At 35.2% G+C, this 22,698-nt stretch overlaps 2 protein-coding genes across 3 annotated transcripts; both read left to right on the top strand.

Moving 5' to 3' along the window:
* Positions 1-433: 433 nt before the first annotated feature.
* LOC135843503 (coagulation factor XI-like) lies at positions 434-12,870 on the top strand. 2 transcript variants are annotated; one of them, XM_065361421.1, is made up of 13 exons: positions 434-567; positions 2,058-2,191; positions 2,275-2,582; positions 2,749-2,896; positions 2,978-4,181; positions 4,484-4,601; positions 8,197-8,280; positions 8,376-8,485; positions 8,569-8,681; positions 8,752-8,999; positions 9,077-9,252; positions 9,544-9,662; positions 11,667-12,870. In XM_065361421.1, exons 5-13 carry the CDS (start codon positions 4,083-4,085, stop codon positions 11,668-11,670), a joined length of 1,071 nt encoding a protein of 356 aa, XP_065217493.1. In that variant the 5' UTR covers positions 434-567; positions 2,058-2,191; positions 2,275-2,582; positions 2,749-2,896; positions 2,978-4,082; the 3' UTR covers positions 11,671-12,870. The 2 variants fall into 2 exon arrangements, with proteins under 2 accessions (XP_065217493.1, XP_065217492.1); XM_065361420.1 differs by lacking the exon at positions 11,667-12,870 and having other exon boundaries at positions 9,544-9,754.
* Positions 12,871-16,052: 3,182 nt separating this feature from the next.
* Positions 16,053-22,595, top strand: Clbn (Nuclear export mediator factor NEMF homolog Clbn). Its single transcript, XM_065363396.1, has 16 exons — positions 16,053-16,273; positions 16,360-16,531; positions 16,617-16,819; positions 16,901-17,037; positions 17,118-17,275; positions 17,353-17,547; positions 17,618-17,904; positions 17,977-18,075; positions 18,141-18,337; positions 18,432-18,807; positions 18,912-19,021; positions 21,104-21,209; positions 21,284-21,480; positions 21,573-21,712; positions 21,793-22,106; positions 22,187-22,595. Exons 1-16 carry the CDS (start codon positions 16,218-16,220, stop codon positions 22,380-22,382), a joined length of 2,943 nt encoding a protein of 980 aa, XP_065219468.1. The 5' UTR covers positions 16,053-16,217; the 3' UTR covers positions 22,383-22,595.
* Positions 22,596-22,698: the final 103 nt, after the last annotated feature.

The following is a 22,698-nucleotide window of genomic DNA, read 5'->3' on the forward strand; positions in this document are numbered from 1 at the left end:
ATAAAAAAAAACACCAGAAAAAAATTTCTGAGCAGCCTTATTAGTAAGTAAATGGAAAATTGGCATAATACTTCGAACTTCGGAATTTTCTACTCTAAGATATCATCAAATTTAAAAAAAATTGAATTCAAAATAACATTTTAAATTAGATATTGTGAGATGACTCGAATAGTTTGTGGGAAATTTTGCCACAAAATCGAAAGATGTTGGCGATTTTAATGTTTTTTAAGATCTAAAATAGAATTGGAGTAAATACCTCCATTTTGGATTAAAATATCAAAATTTTTTTAAAAGTTTTGTGGAAAATAATTTTTTTTTTTTGAATACTTACTGATGACCTTCAAAAACTTATAAATTGATATTTTTCCAAAATTTAATAGAAAGTTGATTTTTTCAGCAGTAAGTAAAGTTTTCTTGTTTTGTTTCAGAAAAAAAAAGATCGACAAGCCCTGAATATAGAAAGGGTTCTGAAAAGGCAGACGATTCCGAAAGTTTCTATGATGAACATTCCAGTGAAAAGTACTCAACTGAAAATGAGTTTAAACTGACGACTGAGTTCGTTTAAAAGTGGGTTTTTTCGTTAAACGTAAGCAACATAATAATTGATGAGAGCTTGACAAATGTATGTGTATTTTTAAATATGGGAAGTTGAATGCGCCAAAATTTTGAAAATCAGTAATTTCCTTCATTTTCGTATATTTTGCTACTATGTCAACTTTTCAAGTTCTTTCCAGAATTGTTAAAATCTGTGAAAATTCGCTTAGAGGTGTCTTAATATCCCTAATTTTTTTCAGCGATTTACTTGAACATAATTTCTTTTAATAATTTATCTAAATTTAAATTCGTGCTTTGAAAATTTTTAATTTTAAAATTAGTAGTGTCGAAGAGGACGAATAATTGAACTCTATCTTCGAATTAGGTAACAACAATCGATACAATGCTAAAATAATTTTGAATTTTGATGAAAATTGAACGGTTTTTCTTCTTCCTTCAGGGAGAGGGGAGCATTGAAAATTCATTTTCCTATCTAGGGGTGAAAAGTACTACTTTTCCAACCTCGCGAGAATCGCTCGGATGTAAAAATAAGTACTTTCCACCCTCGTTCAGGAAAAATTACTTCACTAAACTCGGAGAAAAAGTGATTTTGAACTCGTGTGAGTTGTTCCCCTCACTTCGTTCGGGTCACAAACCTCACCCTCGTCAAAAATCACTTTTTCGGCCCTCGTTGTGTAATATACTATTTGAAAACAGTTCGCCGAAAAAAAGTGAAAGAAATGATCTTCGCTGTAATTTTTTTTTAAATTTTGAATGGTGGCTAAATTTTTCTACTTTGAATGATTGATAAGTTGAGCTTTCAGCTTGAAGCTCTATTTCAGGTTTTTTCAGATTCTTGTGAAACAGATTTTCTGAACTTTGTATCTTCAAAATGCCTACAATCCGTGGGAAAACAGATGTTTCAAAACAATGCAGTGGTGTTAGTAGAGTTGCATACTCGGTTCACCGTAAATAATGTCCATGCTGTATTTACGGCGAACTGAGTATGCAATTTTATTAACACCATCGGATTTTCTTTGAAACCTGCTTCGAATACTTTAACTGGAATCAAAGAACAATCCTCGGATGCTCAGATTTCTTTTACTGGTTTATTAGCAGTTTTCGATAATCCCCCAGAATTATATTCATAATCTTTCTTCAGAGGTAAGGAGGAGGAGGGGGGGGCTTTTTTTCACGAAACTGCTGAATTTTAAAGGTTGATAATTAATCAATGATTGAAAATTTGAATTTTTTTTCAATTTAAAAGTGAAACAGCAATTTGATTGTCGTTAATTTAAACCCGCTCTCTGCTCTTTATAGTGACCTTGAACATGCTCAAAACGTCAATTTCAAAAAAATTCGAGGAAAGATAATTTTTTGTGAGCGATCTTCTTACAGTTAGAATCATTCTAAAGTAATTTGGGAATTTTAGCTCCTCAAATTAATTTTTTAATAATTATGTACCTTGACTCAAGAATGAGGTTTTCTGTTTTTTATAATAAATATATATATATATTTTTTAGTGAAAATGATGCAAGTTTTGGAGCTAACTTTGAAACTCCTAAACAGCTGAAACTCTCGGCAAAAAATCGCCGTATTGAGTTTGACATTCAGGAGGGATTTTAATGTCCATGTCCGATTCAGACGCCATAAACCGGTGAGAGTGCATACATATCGTACATGATTTAGTTAAAAATCAGGTTTAAAATGGTGGTTGGTTTTTTCATTCCTTTGTTTCAGATGAAAGTGACCTATCCCGGAAAGAACCTGTGGTGTAATTTGAATTTCGATGGCGAGATGAAGAAAAAGAAGTGTACTACAATTTGTGCGAATCAATGCCTCAGGATCCGACGATAAACTTTATGTCAAAACTGTTGAACCTGATTACTTGATTGAGGAGCATGAAGCTCCGCAGAGAGTTCGACGAATGCACTCGATGAAACATATGGATCTAAAAATATGAAAAAATGAAATATTCTCTTGAATAGGATGGATGTTTACTGTTGGTGTTACTTTCGATTGAAAGAAGAGACTTACTGAAAAATCAGGTACCTACATTAAGTATGTCTTATGCAGTGAATTTAGTAGATAATTGGCTCAAGTTTTCAACCTATTTGAGAAACATATTACCTATTCTGTTTTATGACACAGTGAATTGAATGAATTTTTATATTCATCGCTTTAATTAATAACTGAATCTTTTTTTAATTCAAGTGAACGAATAAATCAATCTATAGAGTGGGATGAAAATAAGTTCGAATATGTTTTGTCAATATTCCCTCATCGATTGCTTTGGAACTTGACTGCAAGTTGTGAACCTCTTCAAAAAGCTCGTTTCGTAGATAATGAATTTACGTATAAAGTGAGCATTTATTTTAATCGTTTTACATCCAAGTTCGCTAATTTCTGAAAAAACTTGTTCATTGTTGATTTCGATTTTCAGAAGATTGTATACAAGCAGCCTAAATGAACGGTGATGATTACCTGAGATCATTTTCGGTTTCATATTTTGAGATCAACGTATAATGCAGAAAACAATCAATGAAAGATAGCCCATAAATCTGCGAAAAATTGAAAAATAAATTGAATTACCTATTTGGGCTAAAAATCTTTTTTTTTTTGACAAAATCATAATTAGGTATATCTGCACGTTGAAATTGTGTGGTGGTGTGGTTGAGGAGGGGGACTGTCCTTATTTTGAAAATAATTCCGTATTTTTAGTTCAAAATAACAAAAAACCGAAAAAATGAATTTTTTTTAAAACATAGATATTGTACCGGAATTCTTCTTAATACCCCCCTCCCTTCCCTCTTCTTGAGAAAACAGTAAACATTTCACAACATGTAGAGTCCAATGAGGGGCGTCAAAATAGGACCTCAAAATACATCAGCAGTGAAAACTTCAGGCACTGAAAATCATAACGATTATTTGCAAATTTTTAGAAATTTAAATTTGGCCCATTTCCCATGAAAAAAAATCAAAATTTATAATCAAATCGACATAAACACTTTATTGGACCATTGGTTTCGAGCTGTTCTGGAGCCTCCAGCGGATTTTCAAATTCTCCGGTTTTCGAAAAAAGAAATGCTGTAAAAATGGGGTAAAAATGAAATTTAACACCTACGCGAATAAAAACCTTACTGACTTTGTTTTCAATACTTTTTCGAGGATGGAAGAATCTGAAAATTTACTGGAGACTCTGGAATGGTTTAATATCATCGTAAATCGACTCAAGTGCTCAAAAACAGGGTACAGACGAACCGTTTCTCTTTTTTTGTTTTTTAACATCTGCCTTTTTAAAAGTACCTAGTAGCTACATTTTTAAAAATAATGTTTTACTGGAAATTACGAATCTTCGACTGCCAAACGAAAATTACGCAGTTTTGATCATTTTCATATAAATATTCGGCTACTGTTCCTCGATTTTAAGTTTCCTTTTCAAACTTCAACTTTGTTTATTATTGAGATAATAATGATAACTAACACACGAATATGTAACAGACGTAGTTACTAATGAAAAAAAAAAGAGGGAAAGTATTTCTAAAATAATGAGCGACGACGAAGAGAAGGAACAAACTAATCAAGAAAATACGGAACCTGAGACTGATTCAACTTTCGACACAGAAGCCGACGAGTCGGCTGAAAAAGTGAGTTATCAGAATTTATTTGAAAATACGAGAATACTGAAATATGCTCGAAATGCTTTGGCGATTCAACGCTCTTTATTCGACCATCAGATCAGATCATATTCGTATTTTCCTCATTCTTTTTCCTCGAATATGATATAGGTAATGTTCCAGTGTTACATACCTTATCATTTCTATAAGCAAAAACTTCGCTCACGAGCCTTTAGAATCCGTTTCAATTTATTGAACTCGATTTTTATCGTTTTACGATGATAAATTTAATCTACTATTAAAGTGTAGACGTGTGTTCTTATCTGCAATAGACTACAGATGAGACGACCAACCCGAAACGGAGGCTGTTTGGACTACACATAAGTAATAAAATGATTGTGATCATAGCTGCGACAATTCTCATCAGTTTACTCTTCATCATCATAATAAGTACGTATAGTTTGGTTGAATTTAAATAATCTGCTTTGACGTAAGAACGCTTCGATATTTGAATTTCAAACTAAATCCTCTACGAAATTGTCATTTGTCATCTAAACATTTTCATTAATTTAAAAAAAGAATTTTATTGGCAAAGTAAGCCCCTACCCCTTTACTAAAACCTATGCAAAAATATGAAAATTTCAGCGTACTTATTCAAGTATTTTGTACAGCATATCAGAAAGAGACTACTAGGTAGGTATTCATCAGAGGATGAAAACAAGTCGTCGTCGTCGTCGTTATTCCTTATAAGCAGTAGGCCTATTGGCCTGTCTGCTGTGGTGTGGAACCTGTTGAGGATGAGCCTGAGGTATCAGTGAGTTTCCTCTTTGGTCTCCCTCTGCTTCTTTTCCCCGTTGGTGTATATTGGAGGACCTGTTTTGGTGATCTTGTTTCCTCCATCCTTTTGACATGATTTCTCGAATCTTTCCTATACTTTTTTATCTTTTTCATGACTGGCATCACTCCGAGATCTGCTGTTATTTTCTCAGATGGGACTCTGTCTCTGAGAGTCACCCCTGCCGTTCTCCTCATGAACTTCATCTCAGCTGCCGTTATTCTTCTTTTATCAGATTTCTTCAGTGCCCAAACCTCGCTTCCATAAGTCATCATTGGTATTGCTAGGGTATTGTACACCTTCAATCTTGTTTCTTTTCGCACCTTACTGCTTCTCAGGGTCCTATTTATTAAGGAACTAAATACCAGGTATGGAAATACGCCATCTTTGGATATAGAAAAAAAATTTTAAGGACTCAATTTATTAATAATACCGCCAATTTACATTATTTTTTTACTTCATATTCATTTTAATACACAAAATAAACATTTTCCCACCATTTTTTTGATTTCATTTCTTTATATGACTGAAATGAAAAAATCACATCACCGTCAAAACTACGAAATCTATATCCAAAGATGGCGTATTTCCATACCTGGTATTTAGTTCCTTACTATTTATCAGTCCTGTGACTCTCAGGAACTTTGCAATCTTTCCACCAACATCTACTTCTCCCTGGTATGATATCGTGTTTCCCAGGTGTTTGAAATTATTGACCTGTTCAATGATTTTTCCGTTTATTACAATCTTGCTTCTTACTGGTTCCTTTCCTTTGAAGGCCATTGTTTTTGTTTTCTCTGATGATATTCTCATATCATACTTTTCTGATGTCTTTGTTAGATTGTACATTGATCTCTGTAGGTCATCTTCTGTTTTGGCTAGTACCGCTTGATCATCTGCGAAAAGTACTGTTGATATTTCCTGCCTTCTGTCTGTCTTGATTCCTTTTGGTTTCATTTTCTGCCATTCTTTCACCATGTGATCCATGTACATGTTGAATAAAACACAAGACAGTGGGCATCCCTGGCAAACTCCCCCGCTTATTTCTGCTTGTTCTGAGAGTTTATTTCCAATTCATACTCTTATTCTAGTGTTCTTATAAATGCTGTTTATTACCTTTCGCATTTTATATGTTATCTCTTGATCTTTTAGCACTTCAAACAGTTTTTTTCTATTGACCCTATCATATGCTTTTTCCAGGTCTATAAAGCACATGTGTGTTTCTAGGTTGTATTCGATCCTTTTTTCCATCAGTAGTTTTACTGTAAAACTTGAATCAGTGCATGATCTTCCTTTTCTGAATCCGTTTTGACTTTCTGACATCTTTTCTTCTGCATGGTCTGCCAGTCGTTTTGCCAGTATTTTTGCATATATCTTGTAGCAGGTATTGAGTAGACTTATTCCTCAGTAGTTTTTCAGGTTTGACATATCACCTTTCTTGAACAGTGGTATTACAATTGCTGTTTTGAATTCTTCAGGTACCTTTTCTTCTTGGTACATCCTATTTAGGAATTCCAGCAGTCTTCTTTTGAATTCACCACTTGCGTATTTGTACAATTCTGTTGGTATGCCATCTTCTCCTGGAGCTTTTGCATTTTTTGCTGTTTTCAAAGCCTCTTGTAGCTCTCTAAATGAAATTCTGTCTTCTGGTTCTCCAATTTCTTCTTCTATCTTTATGTCTTGTGCGTTTTCACCACTCCAGAGTTCTTCAAAATATTCCTTTGCATCATTGATTTTTATTTTTGGCAAACCCACTCTTTCATTAAAATTTGTGTCAATTCTCCTTATGATCTTATACACCTTTGGCCGTAACTTGTATGTGTCATGCTCCAGGAACGTGATGAAATTTTCCCAGCTCTCTCTCTGTAATTTCCTGGACTTTCTCTTGACTTTTGCCGACTGTTTTCGATATTCTTCACCATCAACCTCACTTTTTGAGCTCATGAATTTTCTAAATGCCTGTCTTTTCTTTTGAATGAGTTCTTGGATTTCGTTGTCCCAATTCTTTATTTGCTTTGCCCCGATTCTGCATGGAACCATTCCTAAGCTTTCTTTTGCCGCTTTTGTTACAATGGATTTGATATTTTTCCATTCTTCTTCTATGCCCTGGCTTTTTGGTATTTCTTCACTTATGATGTTCATCTGTCTTTGGTACAGCCATTGGTTGGTTGGGTCATCCAGGGCTCTTGTGTTGATTTTCTTTTCATTTTTCCTAGCTGGTATTCTTGTTGTTTCCATTCTCATTACTCCTTGAACAAAATGATGGTCAGTGCCTATTTCTAGACCCCTGTATGTTCTGTTCTTACATCCAAGAATTTCTTAGCGGCGTTTTTGTTGGCTATAAAATGGTCGATCATTGAGCTTTGTCCTCTTGTATTGCTCCATGTCATCTTGTGATCTTTTTTGTGTTGGTAGAATGTATTCATGATTCTCAGTCCGTTGAAAGTGCAAAAATCTATCAGTCTCTTCCCATTTGTATTCATTCCTTCTGTTCCATACATACCAGTTACTGTCTTTACACGCCTATCTCCTACCTGAGCATTCAAGTCTCCTGCTATTATCAATTTATCTTCTGGATTTACTGCTTGTACTGCCTTCTGTAGTTGCTCGTAGAACTCTTCGCTTTGTTCCTCTCTTCCCTCTTCTGGTGCATATATACTCCGATTATTGGAAGAAAGTCTTTTTTCAATCTCATCCTTGCTGATACAATTCTTTCATGCCATATGTTGTATGAGTCGAATGAATATTATTTTCATGGGGTAAATACAAATAGGTACATACCTACATCTTTGATAAATACTTATATGAAAAAAAATGTTCAAATTCATTTCTATTTGTGATTGAAGCATTTTTCCCTAAACAGGTTGAGTAGCATCATTTATGACTTATGAGTAACTTTCAACTCAATAAAGGTCTCTGCTGACTTGGGTCAAAATTCGCCTATTTTTTGGGGGGGGAGGGGGTGGCGATTCACACTAATAACCATCCAATTCTTCAGTCCAACCTTTTTGGCATGAGAATGTTTGAAATACATCCGCCGCGCCGCGCTGTGCTTCTTCGGAACATCGAAGGGTTTATTTTTTCCACACTCCTAATTTACTTTGTCAACTTGTTAAGCATTTTATATTTTTTCAATTTTCTTATAATAGCCTACGACATACTCGAATACCTAATAAATAAATACTTACTCGCATCGATATCTCATTTCAGTAATCGTTTTTTCGATCGTAAGAAAGAAAGATGATTCAGAACCAGAACTGGATTTAAAAAAATCTATCGCAAAAGTTAAAGCAAGTAAAGTCCGCTCATTTTTTCTCATTAATTTGAATCAATTATATCGTCGATATTCTAATAATTCGAACACACAGTAAAATTCTGCGCATTTACAGAATGCGAGGAATACACACAACTCCTCGAGTGCCTACCAGAATCACCCAAAAGGCAATTGGGGCCTAACAATGAGAATTTGGCTATTACTGATGAAATAAATCCCTACATGGTAAATATATTTCAATTTCTATGGTTAGGTACACGTGTAGATACTTATACAGCAAGGAAGTGTAATGTCATTATTTGTTCAAGGTGTACCTGTTGGTTTTCCATAAAACCGAAGGAAGCCAAAGCGATTGTACCGGTACGCTGATTAGCGAATATTTCGTGCTTACCGTAGCTAGCTGCTTTAAGGAACGCGACCCGTAAGTGATGGACCTATTCAATCATCAATGATTTCATTTCTGCGTATTATTTGCTAAATTTAATCCGTAGAACGACTCGAGTACATGTGTACCTTGGAATAAAGGACAACGAACTTCTACCATCATTCAGCTTTTTTTCTACAGAAATCTACATTCACGAGAAGTATGGTACAAGTGATATAGTGGGAGACATCGCTCTAGTGAGAATGTCTGAAAAAGTTCTTTTCACCAACCTTGTCAGACCAATATGTTTGAACACGACACTCGAAAACACTGCGGCTGATTTAATTTTTGCGGAATACGGCATAGCTAAACTGCGTAACTCATCTCTTTTTTGAAATCCGAATCCATAAAAGATCATGTCATCTGAAACTAACAAATGAATATTTTTTCAGCCGACCTTGACGATAAGTTCAGCAAAATCGGAATAACAACAAAGATAACAATGGATGAAGAAGTGCAAAAAAAATGTCTGGAAGAAATAACTGCAGCAGGCGTCAATCGCGTCGATTTCACGAAAAAAATGTTTTGCCGCGACGCCACCCGCGAGGAACTCCCCGACGAAATTGTTGTACGAATGTTGTAACACACTATATAACACAGCAACAGTGCTTTTGCATTACCTCCCATACTGAATTATTTTGACGATTAAGCCCCGCAAGTTTTGGTTTAATTGCAATTTTAAAATTTACATTATTGTCAATCTAAAAACTCCACTCGAAACATGCAAATCCAAAAAGGTGTCTAAAGCTCGAAAAGACCCACGCTTTTGGCAAAAAAAAAATCAGTACAGGGATTCTCCTCCTTTATCGTTACAACGCATCGATAATGAATATTTTTTTCATTTAACTTTCTCACACAGGATACTGTTGGAGGACCGTTGATGTATCGTATGAAACACAAGTGTCTAATGCACGGCGAAATTGCTTTCTTGTCAAAATCAAAGGTTTCTAACACACGAGGGTCAACAGTGATTCATTGGTACGTCAAAGTAGAATACTATATTTCTTGGATTGCACATATCGTTTGGCCAGACCCAAAACCATAGGAATCAAACAAGACGACATGACATTTTCATCGTTATTCTGATAATAGGTAGTACCTACCTACCAAGATAATGTAGTTTGCAAATACATAAGTATTGTGTTTTATTGATCATATTACAAAAATATTGAAAAGAAATACTCATTAGAAGATGATTGACGAAATGATGAGGGAGGATTAAAAATATTCTGAAGACAGCTGACTGAAAAGTATCTTGAAAATAGTCAACTTTAAGAGAATCTACCATTTAAAAAGGTTTAAAAAATGAATTTTTACATTCTCGAAATACGATTTCAAAATCGCTGAAGAAGGACGAGGGGCTCCCGACTTCGGTCAATCGGTCATCATCATTAAATGTTGGCTTGGTAGACAATTCAACATTTTTGGAGGTCCCAATTGTGGCCACCACTTTTTTAAAAATCGCTCAAATTTGGTATGTAGGTGAATTTGAGAGATTTGAGTGAGGATCAAAATACATATCTATATGCTCTTAGGGTGGAAGAATTTGTCAGTGGTAATGTACTATTGGCTATTCATCAATATTGTAGGTACTGGTCTTTTTTTTTTGAAATCCTTATCTAAATTTCTGAACAACTTCTAGGCACAACTTACAAATTTTTGGACGCAGCTTCTCAAAGCGAACAAAAAATGCTCTTAATTACATAATGATCTACCTATCTCTAAAATTGAAGGTGGTATGGGCAAATGAAGTTCTAAGTTCATTCCAGCTTCTTATAAATTTCGAAATTCGGCGATACAATTCAACGTCAAGAAAATTTCATGTACTTAAATGGAAAATTGTTATTTAGCACATGAAACATTATTTGGAATAGTCTTGGGAAGAGGCGTCTAAATATCCCAAATTTCTTTCAACGGTTCATTTGAAATATATTCTTTTACTTTTATTAATTAATTTAAATTCAAGCTTTGGTTCAAAAATTTCCAATTTTGAAATTAGTAATGTCGAAGAGAGCGAATAATATTGAACTCTTGTCTTCGAATTAACAACAATCGATGCAATGTTGAAATAATTTTGAATTTTTATTAAAACTGAACGGTTTTTCTCCTCCCTTCTGAGGGGTATTGCGAAATCCCATTTTGAAAATAGGTATCAAAAAAAAAAAAGTATAAAGAAATGATCTTGATTTTTTAAAAAATGATTGATAAGTTGAGATTTCACCTTAAAAGCACCAGATGACTGAATTTTCCGATCTGAGTTTCTTCTAGTGCAACTAGTCTTGACGTTTATTTCTTTAAAAATGCTAAACAATTTCGTAGGAAAATAGATGTTTCGAAACAATCCGATGGCGTTAATAGAGTTGCATACTCGGTTTACCGTAAATAATGCCCGTGCTGTATTTACGGCGAACTGAGTATGTAATTTTATTAACACCATCGGATATTATACTCCTAATCCTTCTTCAGAGATGAAGAGAAGGGGGAGCCTTTTTTCACGAAACTGCTGAACTTTGAAGGCTCATATCTCTCGAGACTGGTTGGCCTCGGGGAAAATTTTTCTGCGATGTATTAAGGAAGGAATGTAAAAAATTTGAAATCATAATTATAGTAATTGAAAATTTGAAAACTCAAATTTGAACGTTCAAAAAATCCTTCTGTTCTCATTTCACTTTTTTTTTCAATTCGAAAGTGAAGTAGCAAATTCATTGTCGTTAATTTAAGTTAATTTAAACCCGATCTCTGCTCTTTAGTGCCCTTGAACATACTCAAAACGTCAAATTTCAAAAAAAATTACTGAAAGAGAATTTTTTTGAGTGATCTTCTTACAAGTAGAATCATTCTAATGCCATTTGGAATTTTTGAAGGATGGTCTGAAACCGCCATAACCAAAATTTCAGCTCCTCAAATTATTTTTTTGATAATTATGTATGTATCTTGACTTAAAAATAAGATTTTCTGTTTTTTCTTTTTTTTTTTTTTTAGTTAAAATGATGGAAACGAGTTCTGGAGCTGAAGTCGACTTCACCAAACAGCTGAAACCTTCGGCAAAAATCATCCGATTGAGTGATGCATAACACTTTACGAGGACTTTTACTGTTCGTGATTCAGATGCCATAAACCGGCGAGAGCGCGTATACGTATCGTACACGATTTTGTTAAAAAATCAGGTTTAAGATCAAAGATGGCGGTTGGTTTTTTTATTCCTTTGTTTTAGATGAAAATTACATATACCGGCAAGAACCTGTGGTGTAATTTGAATTTCGAAGCCAATGATGAAGTAAACAAAGTGTACCGAAATTGTGCGAATCGATGCAGAATCCGGTGATAAACCTCATGTCAAAACTGTTGAACCAAAGTGATTGAAGAGCATGAAGATCACAAAGAGTTCGACGAATGAATACACTCGTTGAAACATGGATCTAAAATAAAAGAATGAGATATTCGTTCGAATGGGATTTTGAATTTTGATTTTAAAAAAAAACTCCATCGAACGACGTACGACGTAGGTCTCCTTGTTTGGACTCTTTTCTAAAAAGAAATATGTTAGGTACTGATGTGGGTGAATATTTTCTAAAAAAAATTCTGGATCAGGAAAATGATATTTTGTGATTTTTCTTGATGGATTACCAATTATTTAATGTTCTGACATCTACACACCTTTTATGCTGAAGAATGTCCCCTTATTTGGAAAAAAGTGATGGAAGGGGCGAAGTTTTCAGCAGAAATGAGAAAATTCATATTATTGAGAATTATTCTTGAAGTAAGATTGATGGAATCAGTTTCCGCTTTCCAATTTCCATGTTTTCAATTCAATTTAACAATTTTCAAAGCCCAATAAATTTCCGAAAATGTGTGATTGGATATCTGGTTGGGGAGGGGAAGGAGGGGAAGAGAATAAAAAAGGTCTACAAGGACCTCTTTTAGACCTAAAGCCTGGGACAAAAAAGATCAATCGTGAAAAAAAATTAAAATAATATATTTTGAATTTTTGAACGTTTTGTTTTAGTGAGGTTGCAACTTTTGGAACTAAAAATACTGATAAGAGTGATAACAACTGAAATAGGGGTCTAATGCATTGGATTATATGGGAAAATGTCGAATTATTGCATTTTTTTATAACTGAAAGAAGTAAAGACTTTTTTAAATGTAAGTATCTTTAGTAGAATTTCACGCTCTTTCATAAAATGTCAACAGAAAAATTCTACGTGCAATAATTTCGGAGATATTTAATTTCAAAGAGTGTTGAAATTGAATTTCAACACTCTTTGAAATTAAATATCTCCGAAACAGAGATGGCGCGATTCCGATTTTTTTAAGGAGTCGTGAGAATCGCATGAATCCGATTCCGGAATCGGATTCCATTTTCGATTCACCTGACAGATGAATCGAAAAATGTGAAATCTGACTCTTTTCAAGCAGGAATCGCAAATGTAATATGATTCGCGATTCCGGTAATTTGATTCTCGCGACTCCGATATTTCGATTCTCGCGACTCCGATATTTCGATTCTCGCGACTCCGATATTTCGATTCTCGCGACTCCTCATTATGATTCTCACGACTCCTCATTACGATTCTCTAGACTCTTGGCTTTAAAAGTTTGAATTCTAAAAAAATTGAGCGGTCATGGAACACTCCGGACTTGGACGCAAATGAATTAGCCGAATTATCGTTGCCAATTCGATCAAGAAGTGAAAGGAGGGTGGCAAAAACCGTACTTGGAATTGAAATTACTCCCATTTACACCAACTGGGGCCACAATACAATTTTCGAAAGCTTTTGCCTGGATTTTGGCAGAAAATTTTGAAAATTTGTTGTTCTGCAGAGCTACTCAAAATGGTTCGACGTTTTAGTTTTTCTTTAAAAAATCAAATTTCCATAAAATTTTACAAAGCAGAGTTGGAGTCAAAACAAACGCCGTTCGCGTTCGCGATTTTTTTCTTAAAATCAAATTATTGAGAAAATCGAATTGAAATTTTCCAGATTTTGAAAACTGAACTCTCAAAAAATGCGGGGGAAATTTACACGTTTGTTGGGATGAAAGATGAAGGAATTTTTAGCAACAGAATTACTTTTTTCCAAAAATTCTCCAAAATTTCTACTAGTTACGATGGCACGCGGGTATGCTCAAATAGTTGGGATTTCTCCTTATTTTTCTGGGCGCTTTACAAAAAAAAAGCGTTATGTGAAAATTTTTTAAACCAGAAAGGACCCATGATTCATATTCCAATTGTTCTGCAAGTCAAAATTCTGGTTCATAATCAGATGCAGAGCTTCCCAAAAACCTCCCACCGTACCTACGCCCTATTTTCAAAATCGCGACTTTTTTTTCAGAGAAAATGTTTCGTTTAACCGTGATGTAGCAATAAGTAGTGGGGGGGGGGGTTTGGCAATTTTTTGTGGAGATGGAAAGCTGAAATTTACTCTACACTCCAATTTTAACACCCTCTGAAAACGACTTCAGGTGGGTTCAAGTCATTTTAGGGCCTCGAGCGACTTTTATGAAAATTACTTGAGCCTCCAGTAGATTTTTGAAACTTGAAATGTCTCCAACATTAATTTATCAAATGGAGTTGGCAAGCTGAAATTTACTTCGCAGACTACATGGTGGTTTCAAATGGTTTTGAAGCTTCCAGCTACTTTTAGGAAATTTCACTTTTCCAAAAAAACGTCATACAACCTTTCAAAAAGTTGCAGAAGGCTCCAAAACAACTTGAAATTCACCATCAGTCAACTTCGTAGCGTATTAAAATCAGTTTGCAGAATGAATTTCGACTGTCCATCTTGGTTTGATGAAATTTTGGAGAAATTTCAAGTTTAAAAAATCTACTGGAGGCTCCAATAATTTTCAAAAAATGCGTTGGAGGCTCTAAAATGACTTGAAATTTACCTGCAGTACTTCGTAGCGTATTGAAATTAGTTTTTAGAATAAATTTTAGCTTTTCAACTCCAATTTGATGGAATTTTGTGAGAATTTCGAGCAGGGCTGTTAATACGAAACGAAACGAAACGAAAGACACGAAACGAAACGGTAATTTTTTCCTTTGGACACGAAACGAGACACGAAACAAAACGAATCAAAAAAAATTACACAAAACGCAACGTTATAACGAAACAAATCATTTCTGTTTCTGCAATTTTCGGATTTTCATGGCAAGTTTTTTTTGTAAATTTTGACCAAATTTTGTCAAATTCACTCAAATTTTATCCATTTAGAGCCTTTAGGGGGGTTCTCTTCTGCATTTACTACTAAAAATGTCCGCTTTTCTCACTTTTTTTGGCTGGAAGGAAACGAAACGAAACGACACGAAACGGCACGAAACGATATGGCACGAAACGAAATGATACCACTTTTATGGAATGAAACGAAACGGGATAACGAAACAGTTTGGTTCAAAGAGCTCAACCGAAACGAAACGACACGTTTACGTTTCGTGTCTAACAGCCCTGATTTCGAGTTTAAAAAATCGGCTGGAGGCTCCAGAATTGCTCAAAACGGGTTGAAACCGTTTCCAATCGATTTGTTTTTTTTGGGGGGGAGGGGGGGATTCTTCAACAAATAATGTGAATGAAAAAAGCATCATTTTTTCGAATATGTATGAAACTGCTGAATTGAAAAATCAGTGCCTCAGTGGAATAAGTAGAATTTATTTCTATCTTACATTTACAGATATTATTTGTAATATTCCTGAATTCATTGAAAAACAAAATACAGCTACAGAACAACAGAATGTATTTTCATTTTTCAATTTATTTTATTTCTTGCTTTTTAATTAGGTACCAGTACGGACGAGCCTTTATATTTATTTACTAATGTTTGTTAGAATGTTCATTTTCATTTCATCTTCAATGCTTCATTTTTATGAAATTTAAGGAGTTGTGATGGGAATCTGGCTGGAGTCGTGAGAGGAATCTGGTTGGAGTCGTGAGAGGATCCTAAGATGAGTCGTGAGTGGAATCTGAATCGGAGTCGCGAAAGGAATCGGAATCGAAAATTACGATTCGGATTCGGATTCCTATATCTGGCGAATCTGATGAGCGGAATCGGGACTCAAAATTTTGTGGAATCACACCATTTGGAATCCGATTCTCAAGCTCCTGGAATCGCGCCAACTCTGCTCCGAAATTATTGCACGTAGAATTTTTCTGTTGACATTTTATGAAAGAGCGTGAAATTCTACTAAAGATGCTTACATTTAAATAAGTCTTTACTTCTTTCAGTTATAAAATAATGCAATAATTCGAAATTTTCCCATATAATCCAATACATCAGACCCCTATTTCAACTGTTATCACTAATAGCGACACTAGCGCTGCACCATGGGTTGCAGCCTCAATTGTGATTGAATAAATCGATATCGAAACGTTCGTTGTTTTGCATGAATTGATAACAGGAACATTCATAACTTCGTGTTGCAGAATTCACCGCAATAATTACGATAATCCGTTTAATTCCACGTAATTGAAGTATTTAATGTTTTAATAATTCAATTAATGGTATAAAACACGTGTTTGTAAGTCGCCGAATTCCAAAATGAAGAACAGATTCAACACGTACGATCTAATCTGCTCCGTCGTTGAGCTCCAAAGGTAACACTATAATTCATTCGCATATTGCAACATTTACATGGATTACAATATCGTTCATTAATCTGTAAATTTATTCGATTGAACAGATTGATCGGTATGCGTGTGAATCAAGTCTACGACATAGACAACAAAACGTACCTGATTAGATTACAACAAGGTGAAAATAAAGCTGTGCTTTTGATGGAAGCTGGTACTCGAATTCATACTACGTCGTTCGAATGGCCGAAGAATATGGCTCCTTCGGGTTTCAGTATGAAAGTAATATCATCTCAATGTTATATATTGATTGATCTTGGGTATCTAACTATCTACTATACTGTAATATTTCTGATTTATTACTCAGTTGAGGAAACATATTCGTAACAAGAGATTGGAGAAGTTGGTTCAGCTCGGTATAGATCGTATCGTTGATTTACAATTTGGTTCTGGTGAAGCGGCGTATCATGTTATTTTAGAATTATACGACAGAGGAAACATTATTTTTACCGATCACGAACACATTATTTTGAATATATTGAGACCTCATACAGAAGGAGAAGATGTCAAGTGAGTTTTTCTTCGGTGATAATTAGTCAATTACCGTAATATTCGAGTTCGTGAGTTGATATCGATTCGATTCGGTTTTAGGTTCATGGTACGTGAGCAATATCCTTCTGATAGAGGTAAAACTCGCCCACTACCTCCTTCGGAAGATCAGCTAAAAGAAATTATTGCCGGAGCTAAACCCGACGATACGTTGAAGAAATTACTGAATCCGCATTTGAGTTAGTTTTCGTATCGAGTATCGATATAGTTTTATTGTTGCAACGAATGATTAATTCTTACGTTCGATTTGCTATTTCAGTCTATGGTCCTGCTGTTATCGAACATATGTTGCTAAAAGTTGGTCTACCACCTTCTACCAAAGTGAAGAGTTTCAACGTGGAGGATATTTCTAAAATCATCGAAGCTTTCGGTATAGCTGAGGCGATCATCGATGCGGCGTTTACTCCTGATCATAAAGTAATCGTCGAATCATATTCTTAGACACAAATACAACCTTTTAGAATAGGTGAACTATAATCGAGCATTTTACGCAGGGGTACATCATTCAGAAGAAAGAAAAAGGAATCAAGGATGGTCAAGATTTCTTCAGTAATCAAGAATTTCATCCGATGATATTCGAGCAAAGTAAAAATGCCCCTTACATCGAGTACGATTCGTTCGATAAATCGGTCGATGAATTTTTCTCCAACATGGAGAGTCAAAAAATCGATATGAAAGGAGTTCAACAAGTATGTAATCTATGCTCGGTTACTTTAAAACGAGATATTTTACATTCGATTTCATGGACTATTGATTTAGGAAATGTCAGCATTGAAAAAACTGGATAATGTTCGTAAAGATCACGAAAAAAGAATAATGCAGTTGGAAAAATCCCAAGTTGAAGATACGAAGAAAGCAGAGCTAATCACACGTAATCAGGAACTAGTCGACGATGCTATTTTAGCCATTAGAAAGGCTATAGCTAATCAGATGCCTTGGTCTGATATTAAAAATCTCGTCAAGGAAGCTACCAATTGCGGTGATTCGGTGGCATGTGTGATTAAAGAATTGAAATTGCATATTAACAATATTACTTTGTTATTAACGTAAGGTTTTGGAATTTATTCGTTGAAATGGTTTCATTTCACGGTGTATTAATTTACTGAGTTTTAATTTAGCGATCCTTACGAGGAATACGATGAAACCGGTGAAGTTCTGTTCAAACCATCGTTGGTTGATATCGATTTAGATTTGTCAGCTCACGCTAATGCTAAAAGGTTGGTTTTTTAATACCATAAAATATGTATTTTGTACGGTGTTAATAACTTGATTGTGTTATTAGGTATTATGAAAAACGTCGTCAAGCTGCTACTAAACAAAAGAAAACAATCGAATCGCAAGACAAAGCGTTCAAATCGGCCGAGAAGAAAACCAAAATGACGTTAAAAGAGGTCAAAACCAGCGTCAGCATTAGTAAAGCTCGTAAAGTATACTGGTTCGAAAAATTCTTCTGGTTTATCTCGTCAGAAAATTATCTAGGTACTTGACTCCATCCTTGCTCGATTTCAATCCATGTTCTGCTCTTTCGTATAACGTTTAATACTCCAATATTTTATTTTTTTTGCCATTTTAGTAATCGGCGGCCGAGACCAACAACAAAACGAGTTAATCGTCAAGAGATACCTGAAGAAAAACGACATCTACGTACACGCAGGTATCGTCGGTGCCAGTAGTATCGTTATCAAGAACCCTAAATCCGATCCAGTGCCTCCTAAAACGCTCATCGAAGCTGGTACCATGGCTATGTGCTACAGTACAGCTTGGGAAGCTAAAGTGGTCACCAGTGCATGGTGGGTGTACGCGAATCAAGTCTCGAAAACTGCTCCAACCGGAGAATACCTTGCTACGGGTAGTTTCATGATACGTGGCAAGAAGAATTTCCTTCCTCAGTGTCATCTTATTATGGGATTCACGTTTATGTTCAAATTAGACGATGGGTCGTTAGAAAGGTACACGTTTGATGAGTAAATCTACGACAAATTCTGTCGAGTTTGATTGATTTTTCAAATTGGGAAATTTTGGTGATACAATTAATGATGTTTTATTTTCGTAGGCATTTGAATGAACGTAAGAAGAGGGAGATAGACGATGGTCAGAATGAAGCAAACGATGTGCAGAACGAGCCCTTGGAAGAGATCGAACTCGAGGGAGAATCCAGCGATGGTAAATTTGAATTTTTAGCTTGGAAACATATGAAATTTCTCCATCTCGTTTGGTCAAACATTTGCGATGGGTTTTCCAATCATTTTATTTTGTAGTTGAAATCAATGAAGGAATTGCCTCTCGACTTCTCCTTTCTTTTAAAAGCTTCGTATCATAATTTTCGAAAGCTACACAAATTTCAGAGATATAATTTAAAAATTTGAAGAAAATTTAGGAAGCACACAGTCTTATAATATTTATAATGAGATTTTCAAAATGGGGGGGGGGCGGGGGGTACGAAGACTCATAATATCAAATATCGTAAGACATATCGTTTCATATGTTTTCAAGAGCGCTAAATACAAATATAAATTCATTTTTTTGATTCGACCTCTCCAACGCCCCCCCCCCCGGTTGCTTCCTCCTCCAAAATTGGCTTATATTCGGGAAGCCCACTTAAGGATTAAGGATAAATTGCACCCCCCCCCCACCGGTCGATCCTCCGGGGCAACTTTTTTCTTAGAGGGGGTGTCCTAAGGAATATTTCTAGCCCTTGTACTCAAAAAAAACAGTGGCCCTACTTACAAAATGGCGGCCATTTTGGTTGACAGGTAAGCCGAAATCGCAGATTTTGCGTTCCAACATAGGACTTGCACAACATTTTTCAAACTGTACAAAGGTAGATCGAAAGATCAAGCAAAAATTCATCACCAGTCAAAATTTCAAATGCTAAAGTGCGTTTTTCGATTTTTGGTGAATTTTTGAAAATCAAATTTAGGTCAAAAATGAGGGAAAAAAATCAAAATTTTACCAAATTGACCAAGAACGCTGAAATTTGAGAAACACCCTGTTTTTGACATGACAAATCGATTGGAAACTGTTTCAAACCGTTTTGAGCAGTTCTGGAGCCTCCAGCAGATTTTTGAAACTCGAAATTCCCACAAAATTTCACCAAAATGGAGTTGGAAAGCTGAAATTTATTCTGCAAACTAATTTCAATGCGCTACGAAGTACTGCAGGTGAATTTCAAGTCGTTTTGTAGCCTCCGGTGACTTTTTGATAATTCCTGGAGCCTCCAGGAGATTTTTGAAACTTTGAATTTCCTTAAAATTTCATCAAATGGCGATGGAAAGCTGAAATTTACTCTACACTCCAATTTTAACATCCTCTGAAGACGACTTCAAGTGGGTTCAAATCTTTTTGGAGCCTCCAGCGACTTTTTGAAAATTACTGGAGCCACCAGTAGATTTTTGAAACTTGAAATTCCCGCAACATTACCAAATGGAGTAGGCAAGCTGAAATTTACTTCGCAAACTAATTTCAATACGATATGAAGTCGACTACATGGTGGTTTCAAATGGTTTTAAATAATTTTGAAGCTTCCAGCTACTTTTTGGAAATTTCAATTTTCCAAAAAATACCACATGACCTTTCCAAAAGTCGCTGGAGGCTCCAAAACGACTTGAAATCCACCAGCAGACGACTTCGTAGCGTATTGAAATTAGTTTGCAGAATGAATTTTGACTTTCCATCTCCGTTTAATGAAATTTTAAGGAAATTCAAAGTTTCAAAAATCTCCTGGAGGCTCCAGTAATTTTCAAAAAATCGCTGGATGCTCCAAAACAACTTGAAATCCCCCTGCAGTTGACTTCGTAGCGTATTGAAATTAGTTTGCAGAGTAAAAATGGCTTTGTAATGAGTACAAGGGCTAGAAATGTTCCTTAGGACTCCCCCCCCTGAAAGAAAAAAGTTGCTCCGTAGGATCGACCGGGGGGGCTGCAATTTATTCTTAAGTGGGCTCCCCGACTATTATTAGTTTTTTTTATTAGGTTTTCGGATGCGCTGTATTCTAATTTCGATTCACTTTTTTAATTTTGCTCCTCGAACGCCTCCCTTCATAACTAAAATTTCTTCAAAATCGAAATACATAATACCCAAAATTTGTCTATTTTGACCTAGAATTACTTGACATGACTTTTCCCCTCTTTTCTGCCAAATTTTGGAAATAATTATTGTAAAAGTCAAAATCCAGTATCAAAATCCCACCTAATGGTCAAAAAATTCACCTCGAGTAATGAAAAAATTTCCTGTTTTCATATTTAGAAGAAGATAACGCGACTGCAGAAGGAAATACCGAATCGACTTCGAATGAAGATTCTGCTTCAGCTTATCCAGATACCGAAGTAGTTGTAGTTCCTCAATCCGATAAGTTAGTGTCTAATTCTAATCTTTTTGAACTTCAGTTCTAGTTTTATGACTTATTAAACTCAATTCTTTCTTCAGTAATCAATACAGTATCGAAGTGAAGGTTCCAACGTTGGAAAAACCTGTTAAAAAAGAAGAAAGAAAATCGGTCAGCAGCGAACACGACGAAGATTACGTTATTTATCTAGGCGACGATAAACCGATCGTTATTAAACCAAAAGAAGCGAAGAAAAACGATAAGAAAGTCTCGTTTAGCAGACAGATTAGCGAAAAAGGTAATCAAAGTTACCTTCGTTCAGCTTTTTTACAAATTATAAAAATATTGAAATAATATTTACCAAATTGTTTATCTTGTTTTGACCCGCAGAAGAAACTAAAGATACCGTAAAAGTCGAACAAAAAGAAAGTAAACCGAAAAGAGGTCAGAAAAGCAAGTTGAAAAAAATCAAAGAAAAATACAAAGATCAAGACGAAGAAGAACGTGAAATGAGAATGAAAATTCTCCAAGTACGTGGACATAATAGTTTCAAATTCACTGTTGTTCCTGCCTCCTCGATGCTCAACTCGCGAGTATTTTCTCATTTTAGGGATCATCCGATAAAAAAGAAGATAAAAAGAAGAAGAAAAACAAGAAATCAACCCCGGTAGTCGTTAGCAAAAAAGAACCCCAGCCGAAAAAAGCACCCGCACCTGTGCAGCTTCTATCAGCAGCCGACGAAGAGGTACAAAAAGCATACGCGACCGAAAACGAAGAAGATGACGAAGACAAAGAAGTCAACGAGTTGACTACAGCTAACGATATCGATATGTTGGATTCGTTGACAGGGCAACCAGTCGCCGAAGACGAACTTCTATTCGCAGTTCCTGTGATCGCTCCTTATAACGCTATTGTTAATTATAAGTAAGTGTATATCGATGATCGTCACTATCGCGATAAGATCATTGAACTTCGAATAAACGAAATTTCAAATCTTGTTTCAGGTATAAAGTAAAATTAACCCCAGGTACGGGTAAACGAGGTAAAACTGCGAAGACTGCTTTGAACGTCTTCCTGAAAGATCGAGCAGCTTCAACTCGAGAAAAAGATTTACTCAAGTTCGTCAAAGATCAAGATTTAGCTAGAAACTTCCCCGGTAAAGTTAAACTTTCCGCGCCTCAACTTACCAAGCATAAGTAAAGTACGAGTAATGGTCTTGATTGTGATATTGAGTGTTTCCTTGTGTTTCCCTTATTCTTTGATTTAGTGCGTTTTTTTTTTTTTTTTTAACACTTATTTGTTCGTTTTACTTTGTTTAAGCTGTGAAAATATTACGTAATAAGCAGCGAGATAATTTTCTGCGCTGGAAACTACAACATTTTACTAGTAATACATGTTATTTTCAAGTTTGAACGTTGATTTATTCGAAGAAATTAGGTTCTGCGGTTGCTGTCTCAAAGAATCTATTCGACTATGTGTTTTATTACGCTGAAAAGTCAATATTTTTTCAGCTGTG

Source organism: Planococcus citri, chromosome 4 (assembly GCF_950023065.1).
Source record: "Planococcus citri chromosome 4, ihPlaCitr1.1, whole genome shotgun sequence".
NCBI lineage: Eukaryota > Metazoa > Arthropoda > Insecta > Hemiptera > Pseudococcidae > Planococcus > Planococcus citri.

Bases quoted from the DNA above. Each gene is read 5' to 3' on its own strand.
- LOC135843503 (XM_065361420.1), top strand. From the start codon at position 4,083: ATGAGCGACGACGAAGAGAAGGAACAAACTAATCAAGAAAATACGGAA. The intron at 9,000-9,076 runs GTAACTCATCTC...ATATTTTTTCAG, and splicing joins ATACGGCATAGCTAAACTGC to CCGACCTTGACGATAAGTTC. The intron at 9,253-9,543 runs GTACGAATGTTG...TTTCTCACACAG, and splicing joins AACTCCCCGACGAAATTGTT to GATACTGTTGGAGGACCGTT.
- Clbn (XM_065363396.1), top strand. From the start codon at position 16,218: ATGAAGAACAGATTCAACACGTACGATCTAATCTGCTCCGTCGTTGAG. The intron at 16,274-16,359 runs GTAACACTATAA...TCGATTGAACAG, and splicing joins TCCGTCGTTGAGCTCCAAAG to ATTGATCGGTATGCGTGTGA. The intron at 18,808-18,911 runs GTACACGTTTGA...TTATTTTCGTAG, and splicing joins GACGATGGGTCGTTAGAAAG to GCATTTGAATGAACGTAAGA.